We start from the raw sequence: 11,139 nt of genomic DNA, 5'->3' as shown, positions 1-11,139 counted from the left end.
ATAAAGTGTTACTCACTGTTGTTACACAACATCAGAGCTCAACATGCTCTAGCTGCTCCTTGAGAAACCCTTAACTGTCCACCTTGCAGCCTTCAGAGAGGAAGGTGTGGAAAGGAAGTAACTTAATCATATAATTACAGAAAAATAGAACCTGAGACCATCTGACACTCGTGCTAGACCACAGAATCCATTAAGGAAATTGCAGGTTAACTGCAAACTGCTCAAAAACCCATGGAAAAGGCCTTTGGTGGATGTTGTAGCAGAAGGTATTTACCAAACCCCTCTGAGAATGTCTTAAACTCTTCAGATCTTGGACCCTCCCCTTCACAGTTGGACATCCCGTTGAGGGCATGCTGATAACTTTGATTTAATGTTTCATTAGCCCCCCTTCAACTCCCACCCCCCCCCCCCCCAAATCCAACACACACACACTTTACAGGACTATTTCAGGTTCCATTACCACAAGTACAATCTTTTCCAAGTGCCGTCATCCCTTTCTATTGATGAACTCAAAATCTTACTTTTATCACTCAGGTCACTTCTGGTGTGTGCCTCCAGTTCTTCTATTCACCCTCATGGTTTTAACAACGGGTTACATAGTCTGGTATTCTTCCTTTGTCTTTATATTTCTCGTATTACCTATTCAAAAATCTTTAAATGTTTAAAGTATAGGATTGCCTTTTTCTCATAATAATTTCGCGAACATAAGAGTTCATAACACATTCACCAGAAAAAAATACACATTGTTACACCTACAGAATACTAGCAGGGGAGCAAAGGGGGAGAATCGGGTCTTCCTGCGAGTTTTCCTCTTGGCTGCTCTAAAATTTAGAAAAAGAAAAAAAGAAGAAATTCCTAAACAGACATGTGGTGTGGCCACGTGAGCTGGGTGAAGCTCATTTTCTTAGGATCATTTCTAATACTTTTGGTCTTTCATTTAAAAGCAGAAAAGTAAAACTACAAGTAACAGAATCCAAATGAAATATTCACCAACACTTCCCTGAAGTCTTGAACTTCTTTGGCATAGCTCCACAAATGAGCTGCGCTTTTATTACAAAGCATTGGACCACTAACATGTGTGTAAAAGAAAGTTCACATTAACAAAACAACCTTACAAAGATTTTATTTATAGCATAAGGCCATTGGCGGCAGGCATCATAGGACTGTGTAATATCATGTGTGACCTGAAATATTTTAAGGGCATCAAAAAAAACGACAATGACTATCTTCTGAAGTGAATTCACGTGAAGAACCGAAATGTATAGTTAGGTGGCAGCTGCTCTGAGTCCTTGGAAACAGCTGTATGGAAGTCAGGTAGGTATGCAAATGCAGATAACAGCAGCTATCAAACTAGAGTTTATCCTGGTTTAGCTTGGCATATAGTCCGCTGCTTCCCAGAGATGCCTCCCTCCCGGTGCCGGACACGGAATAGTCCACTGCGGGGCGGAAGGGGAAGGTGGGAATGAGTCCGGAACTGAGGTAGGGGGACATGAAGCCGGTGATCCCCCTGCCTGGGCTAGAGTAGGCCAGTCTCAGGGGGCTAAACCCCAGCCGTGGGTGGAAGCCGTACAGGTTCGTGTCGCCACCTAGCGGCGAGCAGTGGTTCTGCAGCGGGGAGAAGGCGGACTTGCTGCTGAAGGCCCCGAGCCCCAGGCCGGCCAGGCTGAAAGTGGGCGCCCGCTGCAAGCCGCCGTGGGCGCGGGAGGCGCCCAGTGGCTCCCTGGGCTCCAGCTCGTGGTCTCGGCCGTTCAGCACCTGCTCGATGGCCTGCACAACGTCGCCCTTGCAGAGGTGCAGGATGTCCTCCAGCCGGCTCTGCCGGTGCTGCGGGAAGACCTTGACGAGGATCTCTAAGGGGTCCCTCTGCTTGGAGGGCGCAGCCGGGGCGCCTGGGACGTCCCTGGGCCACTCGGCCTCGTTTCCGGACTCCGGGTCAGAAGAGGAGATGGAGCCGGGGCTGTCGGCGCCCTCGGAGCGGCGCTCGGGGCTGGGCGCGTCTCCCTTGTCCAAGGCTCGTGTTGTGATCTCACTGGCCTGCCCCTGGGAGAGCTGGTGTGGCAGCACTGCGGGGCCTGCTATCCCCCGGTAGTATGGCTCTGGCCTGTGCGGCTTCTCGTCTAGGAAAGAAAACGAAACAACACATGATAGTTAGGAAAACATGTGCAGGAGTTGTGCAGCTGAAAAAATATCTCCAAAGTAGACATTACAGTTCTAACTCCTCGAGACCAATTACATAATCCCACGCCTTAATTTAGCGTTAAATTAACGCTAATAAACCGCAGCAAACAGCTCTTTATTACAAGAAGAAATTAGTTCATACCAAAAATATTTTAAACCCCGAAGCGGGTGCTTGTCCAGTCAAAACCTGAAAACTCGCAGCTTCTGTTAGCGCATTGATTTGGGGGTGAATGAATACTCTTAACTGGCTGCGAGAGGCAGACTGAGGGGGGCGGTGGCTTTGAGGGGCCAAAAGGTCCACGGAGGTGAGCTGCTCTACTGCACGTTACATTGGAGTGTTGAGTAGGGTTTATTCATGACTGGTGTATCAATACAGTTGATTAGAACCGAGGAGGTGTCAATCAAAGAAAATGACATGGTATTCGCGAAACCCTGGCCCACGTTTCTTCCCTTTAGGCCCAAGCTTATACAAAGAAAAACAATGCTAATTGTCCAAGTATTAAAACTACCACTATTTCCAGTTAAACGTCGAACCAAAATAACAGCGTTACGAGAGGTAATGAGGCAGAAACAGGCTAAAATCTAAACATAAAAACGTATATAAAAAAATAAAAAAGAAACATAGCTAATCAAAAACATATTTTAGGGCAGTTCAGCTACAGAGAAAATCGAAATTAACTAAATAAAGGGCAGAAAAGGGCAGTATGACAGAGCGAGAAGGGCCTTCAAGAGAGAGATGTACATATCGATCATAGCTTAACGTCAATTCATGGCTGGGTGATTTTTTGTGTAACGTTTCCGAATAAGTCCATTATAATGTCAGGAACGACGGTGTTTAAACTTCATTTAGAAAAAAACGAACCCACGAATACCCCAGAATCCTGAGTGATAATCGTTAGAGAAACCGTTTTAGCAACCTTTTGAATTCCCTGCTTCTTTTTAAATTATTTTGTTTGACTTTACAGAGCAGGATCGATGTGACGGAATCTTCCAAATTAAAATAACATCCTATCCAAACATAAGCATTAAATTCGTGATTTGTGTATAAAAACGTGTTGATGGCCGATGACGACAAAGGGTTATTTTCCTCTGAAATTGATGTAATCTACGAGTCCCTTGTTATTTTTATATTTCAAAGGTAAGGTGCACGTGCGTCGTAGCCGAGCGCCCACAGGGCTTGAAGTGCCACTCACAGAAGGCACGCGCCGGATGCTCATAGTTCAGTATACTGATGTACGTACCCCCTGCCCGCCTGTGTGTGTCACGACATATGCACTCACGCCCAAAGCAACTGAGCCACGCATGTGCTGGGCCCAGCAAGTAAACTGCACGGCAGGCATGACGATTTAGGAGTGCACCGGTACGCGTGAGGAGATTCATTCACATAAATCTGTCGTGGCGGCGTAATTTGTAAGACTCATGCGTGTATGATGTACTCAAAGCTATACAACTACTATACACGTTGAGGAGCAAATGTTAACTGCTGTCATTGTATCCTGATGTAACGCCACTCAGTTTACCGACCTCGAAAGGATTCGATTTCGTGACGTATGTGACAGCGGCATCGGCGGCGAGCGTTACATTCAGTATTCGCAGTGTAGGATCGGGCGAATCGCACTAGCTTAGCTAGTGTCAGTTGAAGACAGGCAAGAGCTTGCGGCGAGATGGGATAACTAGAAAGGCCGATGCTTTCCGCTTACGTAGCAAATGAGCTGGGAAGTAAAAATATATCATATACAAGAGCCCGGTTCCGCGCGTTGATTTAAGAAAATGGAGGCAAGTAATGAGGGGAAACTATATTTACCAATTGGTAGGCTAATTGGTTATCAAGGGATGCAGTGTATTGGGAAGAGTGTTCCAGTGAGGGCGGCTATGGGAAAGTGCTCATTGTCAGATTGTAAAGACAGGTGACTCTGTTGGCTAAAGTGGCAGGCGACGTGTACATGAAAGTGAAGTGTACGTAGGGTTTTACGGTCTAAGACCTTCTCGCCTGCGGCCAGTTAACTATGCGCCTGGTGCTCACTTTTTATTGGGCCGTGCCCATCTCAGCCCTTCACGGGAGAGTTCAACGAATGGGCGTCTGTCTAGTCAAAGAGAAAGGTGAGAGTGCAACAAGTCCCACTGAAAGATAGAGCACTGGTAAACTGAATTATCAATGTCATGTACATCACACATGAAATAGTGATTCGCTGTAATGTGCAGCGTTAGTTAAACCTCCTGTCGATCATCTGCTCTAGCTTCAGCAAAGATGCATTAAAGAGAATCGAAGAACGACCGCGAGAAGGGCTGCAGGGGAGTGTGCACGATGTTGAGGCCGCATCGGATGTGTGGACAATGTCAGGGCTGCAGGGAAGAGGTGCACGATGTTATGACCGCGACGTTGTAAGTGCAGGATGTGAGACCAGCAGATGTTTGTGTGTGTGAGCTTTTTTTGGGGGTGGGGGCGATTATAGATGCAGGGGCGGCAAGAAGACGGCGAAGTGGGAGATGAACCTTTTCAATACACACGTAAACTGGGACCTAATCTAAATATAACGTGTTTAATGCTCCTGGTAGTGAAGTATAAGAGAGTGACAGAGCTGTGTGACGGTCACAGCATGGAGTTTAGGGCCTAAGTCTCCATATGCGTGTGATTTGAGGTTCTTGGTCAACATAATAATAATTACCATACATTATGGACCTTAAGAAAAGTTTGGCATGAGACTAATTGATAGAAAATTACGTATTCAATATACAAGACGCCAGTTAAGCACATCGAATCATGGAAGTCATTCGATGTGACACTGCTCCATTGTCAATTCAGAATCAATGAGTGACAACGGGGATGTATCTCGAGTGAAAATATACGCAGTTGGCAACAGGAATGTTGTACGGATTTGGGGGGGGGGTCTGGGTCAAATGTAGTTTGGGGGACTGTTCGGAACAGCTTTGATTGTATGGTCCAGTTTCAGCTCTTTCATGCCCTCTTTGGCCTGGTCACTGACAGTGCAGTCACACTGGACCAAATTCTAAATGTGTTTACATGAGATATTCAGGGATAGTGATGCGTGTTTTCAGTATTGTAACACAGCAGCTGCTCACTAATATTATCGCAAGTAATCTCTGTGACACCCTCCCATTTCTCATATGCAAGGGCCTGTATTGAGCACAAAGAAACTATTTTTACTGATGTTGCATGAAACATAAACACACGACCTGCTACAAAATGTCTGTAATAAACTCTAACGCATTACTAATTAAAAGTAAATCAAAAGAAAACGTTATTTACAAAAGTCTGTTTAAGAATTATTCAAAGGCCATCAGGGCAAGACTCTCTGCAGAATAGAGCTGGCTCTATCAGGGGGGCCCCCTCAACGACTGGGGCCCTGCTCCAGAGCCAACTTCGCCCATGCCTCAAACGTCTCTGGTTGACACCTCTCTGGTCCTGCACCCACCCATGTCCAGCCTAGGGCAGTCGGTGCAATGGGTCGCCACGTACCTCTTTTCCCGTCATGGCAGTTCCCAGGGGCGATCTGGAAGGCTAGCCCCATATCTCCGCTTCCCTTGGCTGCTCCGGCTGTCTGTGGCCCCGCGGACTCCCCCGCAGCGTAAAGGAAGTGGTGCAGTCCGCGTGCCTCGCTCTCCTCCTGCGCCTGCTGCCGCCTGAGCGCCACCTGTGCGGCCATCACGCGCTGGCGCTCGGCGATCAGCGTGCACTTGGCGCATGCGCAGTCACGCCACCGGCAGAACCGCTTGTGGCCCTTGAGCGCGGAGACCACGCCGTGGTTGCGGCAGCGCGCGCACTTGGGTGTGCGCGGACAGGCCGAGGAGCCCGGTGCGGGCGAGCCAGAGGAGGCAGCGGCTGCTGCAGCGGCGGCCGCCCGCAGGAAGAGGCTGGGCGGCCGTAGGAAGGAGGCGGGCATGGGCACGCCCGGGGGCAACGCTGTGTGCGGCGGCGGCAACAGCAGAGGGCGGCCTGCAGGCTCCATAGCTGTTGCCGTGGTTCTCTGCGTAGGTGTAGACAGCTGGAGCGCAGGATGCGGTCTGAGGGTTTGGGGAAAAGCTGGCAGGGCATGACAGGGCAAGCTGGCTCCTCCTGCGGGAGTTGGCACGCCCAATCTCGGAGGCGGCTCCACCCTTGGACCCGCCTCGCTGCAGCGAGAAACAGCGCGGTGGCACTGCATCTGCTGGACTCTGTACCCACCCGACCAGATGCTTATCGCCAAGAATCTATCCAAGGAATCCCATTTACTAAATGGCATTTAGAGGTGTTCACCATCTTTTCAGTAATATCCTGACAGTGCTTTAAATGGACAGGTACTGCCCAGTACTGATTACCTTGACTTCTCAGCACTGCTGCAGTACATTTAATGAGAGAGTTGGTACATCTCAGGAGCAAACAACAACTCTAAATAGGGAGTACCTGCACGCATATATTTCCATTTAAAACACGGTGTATCCATCTTCACTTGAGGCAGAATTGTCCATGGAACTTAACAGCCCTACCCTGCCAACCCGCCCGCTTAAAATACTGTGTCTCAGGTTGATTTAATGCTCTCTACTTCATTCCTCCCTGGAGAATGAACAGGTTGTTATGTGGAAGACTTATCCAAAAGACTATCAATCAATCAATCAAAAGACCTTTATTCGAATTACTTGAATTCATAAAAGTACTATGAAAAGTATGCTGCATTGTGGCCAGAGTTGCCGAAGAGAGACCACCTTTGAGTCATGCCGACTATGGAACTGAGGCGCAACCACCTTGGAGTCACGGCATCGGCTCAACATCTTGCGATTTTGGACAAATCACTTAATCTCCCAGTTCGAGAAAAAGTAGCCATGTGTAATGTAACTGGTGCTCAAGTAAAGCGCTCCAATACCTTGGATCAAGTTTGTGACCAGAGAGCAACTCTGATTCATTCTTTCCAAAAGAGTACAACTTCATTCAGTTTGGCACAGCAGTCAAAGTGCACTAAAAAGGTATGGGTATTGTGATCCTTAGTGTAGTGGGAGGGCGGGGTCAGTGAACGGGGGCAGGGTCAAATGCATTTCTAAAAATAACAAACTATTCTGCCATCATTTTATTGGTCTTCCATCTTCAGGCACCTGCATATAAAATAATCCATACCTTAAGTGATAAAGAAATGCCAGTTAAACTAATTTTTTGGAAATGCACGATTTTACATTATGAAACCGCATCTGATTAATGTGATCTCTGCAGAGGTCTGCGTGTGTAACCAGAGAGCCACAAGTGAATCCTGGTTGGTGCATGGGGAATATGTATTTGTAGTGCTATGAGTTCCCGCTTATTACATCACTGTGAATTTGTAATTATTTGTTTCAAACTTGAATTACAAATCGTAAAAGATAGGCTGCCCCAAAATGCACAAACATATATAGGTTTAAAACAAAAGCAAGAGGGTTTCCAAAATATACATTTAAGTAATGTGCAGATTGCACCTAGTGCAAACTTTTTATTATACCAATCTATTAAAAGCAGGTACTGCACAGCTCAGCTGGTAACACCCTTGAGAGATACCGCTCAAAAAGAATAAATGTTTGACATAATAAAATTACAAGTGGTGACTCCATCAATTAAAGCCAATTTTGGCTTCCAATCAGCCTTTACATTTGCGGAGTAACACATTGCACATGTTTACATTTATTTCAGGTAGCAGGCAACCACACAGAAGGGCACATCACAGAAGACTCCCTCTCCTCCATTTCAACGGAGGCAGCCCAGCTGGTAAACCGTTGCTGGACGGTTATCTTTTAACAAAAAAGTAGTGGAACTGTTTTTGTTGAATTAGAAAGTATGGGCACGCCTTGCACTATTCATCCTGCCCGCTTTCGACCTCTGGTTTGTCACCAGGGAATGCAGTCCCACAGTTTCAGTAGGGAAACTCCCGCGCAAAAACCCTTCAATAGACCAGGAGCAATCACCCTATTTTCCAAGAGAAATGTTGTCAAAATTGATCGGCCGCTAAGTGAAGTTTCTGCTGGACTTGATGCGAGATTGGACTAATGTGCTTCCAGATCTTCTGTACAGGCGTTGGCAAACACATTGTTAACTGCTTTGACAGCCAGGGTGGCAGTGGAACCACCTTCTGAGCACCCCTAAAAGATGCATGGACACCACTTAACACCCCATGTGTTTATTTATTTAATTTGATTGAATTGCGTAGTTAATTAAAATCGTGACAAACTTACACAACAAGAAAAAAAATAGAAAGATAAAACGCACAAAGAGTATAAAATATGTCCTAACTGCCTAACCTGGTAAAGTCATCAAAATATATCATCCCCATAAAAAATATAGGGTGCGCGAGTAAAAAAACAACATTGCACATTAACAGTTAAAACTAATGTAAGATAAATATATAAGCCGCCAGTTCTAATTGATCCTTGAGAACTATATCATAGGGGCAAGAACATAATCCATGTATTTCCGGAAGTTGCATGACAGCTGTGGATGCCGCCCACTCAAGTAACGAATCAGAGCTTGTTCTAGTTTGCTGGCCAATAAAACGCTTAAGCAATGTCGATGTGCAGCACTCATGGACAAGTGCATAATACGTGTAGTATAGTTTCTTATTTACTCCCAGAAAGACGACGGTTTGCAGTTGACCCGGAATGCTTCCAACGTGGGTTCAAGTCTTTGGTAGGAAGATTACCCTTCCATAGGCCATGGTAAAGCTTTAGATGCGGTGAAAAGGAAGCATCCAGGTATGGTTGGAAAGATGGATACACGTATGAGTTTATACCCATCCATGCCCGAGCTTTCCTACTGAGATTATTCTTGTCCCGCTGCTGGGATACCGATCTCACAGACTTGTACACTGCTCTTTAAAAAACAATGATCGATAATAGATAGTAGCAGAGAAAAGAGATGTAAGTTCTGCAAAGCGGCGAGTAAGTACACTTGCCACGGTGTGTGTTTCTGGCCAGATTCTCTTTTGGCCCACAAGTAAGAGGCCAATGATGATGGCGCTAGTTGAACATTTTGTATCAAAGCCCCTTAGCTTGTCAACCAGATGTATTTGGGCCTGAGCCGTATCAGGAATCAATTTAAATAAATGGTTCGTGCTTGAATCTTTCCAATACCTGTGAATCACGGCCTCGCATTGTTCCAGGGTCGTGGCAAAGTGAGGCAATCGATTTTAAATCATTAGTCTTCAGAATAAGAGGCAAGCCCCCCCCCCCCCCCCAGCAGTTACGTGGAACATGAAGTATATGAAAAACACCTGTCACCGCCCGCGTCCGTCATGAAAGCGGGTTTATTGTGGTGTCAGGCCGACTTCTATTAAAATGGCCGATGTATAAGGCGTATGCGTGCACCTGGCTGCCATGTTAAGCATGGCTTTACGGCTCCACCCTCAGCGGGAGGTTTGGGGGACGGGTAACCCACTAAAGGTTTAGTGTCCGGGTTGCTGATTTAAAACCGAGGGAGTCACAACTCTGGGCGAAGTAGTGGTGGTGTGATTCCTAACAGAGTGAGCTGCTGCGGGTGTTCTACCTTGGCACAAACCGCAGTGCCTTAAGTGGCGCCTCCACTTCCCAGCAGTCAACTAGTGTACATGGGAGACTACCGACACTCGTAAGTACTCAACAGGTGCTCTTGACTAGAGGGTGCCTACTTTTCTAAAGCTCCATTCTACGCACTGGAAAACTGCATCTGGTGACCATCAGGGTTCAATTTACTGCAGCACAGTGTGGGAGGGGGGGGGGGGGCAAGGGGTTAAGGGCCTGTTTTAAACTTAGGAGTCGGTGCAAATGCAAAGAACTGGTCTGCACGGCGTATCAAAGTTACGGTCTCCGCCCAGTGGCCGCTGCATTCACTGCATTGTACCTACTTAAGTCGCCCAGCGCTGTTTGTAATGGAGATGAGTCTAAATAGATTGGTTTAATGTTACACCTTTTACTATCATTATTGTAAAATTAAAAATATATAGCGCATTCTGCCGTACGTGGAAGAGTGCAGTCTCCTCTTGGCGTCAGACTAAACACCCCTCTCAGAAGCAGAGATTAGGGAGACTGTTTTATGGCAGTTCTGCTGTGTAAGGTGAGGTGCTTCAATGTAAGGACTGCAGTGGCCAAGAACGCGCTCTGTGCCCAGGTCTGCAGCACTGTTGACGATGACAGAAAACAAACTGGATATTTCACCTCACAGATTAACTATAAAGATTGTGTTGACGTTTCATCGATACTAAATCTTCCCCTCCAACCAGCATGGTGTCGTCCGAGCACGGACCTGCAGTAAATGAACAGGGTTCTTGGCCTGTGGTTCAACCACGCATAGCTTGAATAACAACATGCCGCGATGGACTCGTGTATACTGAACAGACTGGAAGCTAAGTCAGTGACAATGTGAAATAAAAACACCACTCACAAATGCGCGCAATCTCCGCCAGCGTGGCTCTACGCCTTCGCACTCGTGCGGAGGGAAGGAATCTCTCGTTCAGTCTGCCACTACCGTTTTACAAGAATTTTGAAGGGACTTGAAATTGAGTTTATGGTAGGATGAGAGCACAGTTCTTGTGTGCACTGCGATGTATACGTGTGTACGTCTCTCGCTGCATACTGCGTATGATGGTGGTCAGCTCTTTTCCGACAGTTTACATTACAATTTGTACGGTGGATACCCCTTTGCAGCGCCACGCCTATACCAGTGCCGTGTTTGGGACAGATCTAACATTTCCGGAAGTGTCAGCTTACTACAAGAACTGTATATAGTTTTTGACTCGAGTGCCCTCGGACTGCGTCTAAGCTATGCGTTCGTATGCGCCATTGTGTCTTAATGATACGTGTTTGATTTCCATCACGCACATCGTGCATGGTATTACGTGGTGCGGCACACCCGCCATTATTGTCCGCATTGCCAATATGCATGAATATACAACCCTCCAAGTCCCAGATCATGCACCTGCGCGTTTCATGCCACATCTTCCTTAAATTTCGATGTCCGCGGAGCTTCTTCACTGC

General features: G+C 46.8%; 1 protein-coding gene across 1 annotated transcript; it reads right to left on the bottom strand.

The window, feature by feature from the left end:
* Positions 1 to 1,048: 1,048 nt before the first annotated feature.
* DMRTA1 (DMRT like family A1) lies at positions 1,049 to 6,218 on the bottom strand. Its single transcript, XM_085643227.1, has 2 exons — positions 5,657 to 6,218; positions 1,049 to 2,117 (listed from the first exon to the last, which is right to left on the bottom strand). The coding sequence occupies exons 1-2, from the start codon at positions 6,144 to 6,146 to the stop codon at positions 1,351 to 1,353; spliced, it is 1,257 nt and encodes a 418-aa protein (XP_085499353.1). The 5' UTR covers positions 6,147 to 6,218; the 3' UTR covers positions 1,049 to 1,350.
* Positions 6,219 to 11,139: the final 4,921 nt, after the last annotated feature.

The sequence above is a fragment of the Triturus cristatus genome, chromosome 2_2 (assembly GCF_964204655.1).
Source record: "Triturus cristatus chromosome 2_2, aTriCri1.1, whole genome shotgun sequence".
Classification (NCBI taxonomy): Eukaryota; Metazoa; Chordata; class Amphibia; order Caudata; family Salamandridae; genus Triturus; species Triturus cristatus.
The sequence above is the reverse complement of the archived record's forward strand: the minus strand, read 5'-3'. Positions and strand labels throughout refer to the sequence as shown.

Excerpts from the sequence above, each read along its gene's own strand:
- DMRTA1 (XM_085643227.1), bottom strand. The coding sequence starts at position 6,146 with ATGGAGCCTGCAGGCCGCCCTCTGCTGTTGCCGCCGCCGCACACAGCG. Across the intron at positions 2,118-5,656 it reads CTGCCATGACGGGAAAAGAG|ACGAGAAGCCGCACAGGCCA; the intron begins GTACGTGGCGAC and ends TTTCTTTCCTAG.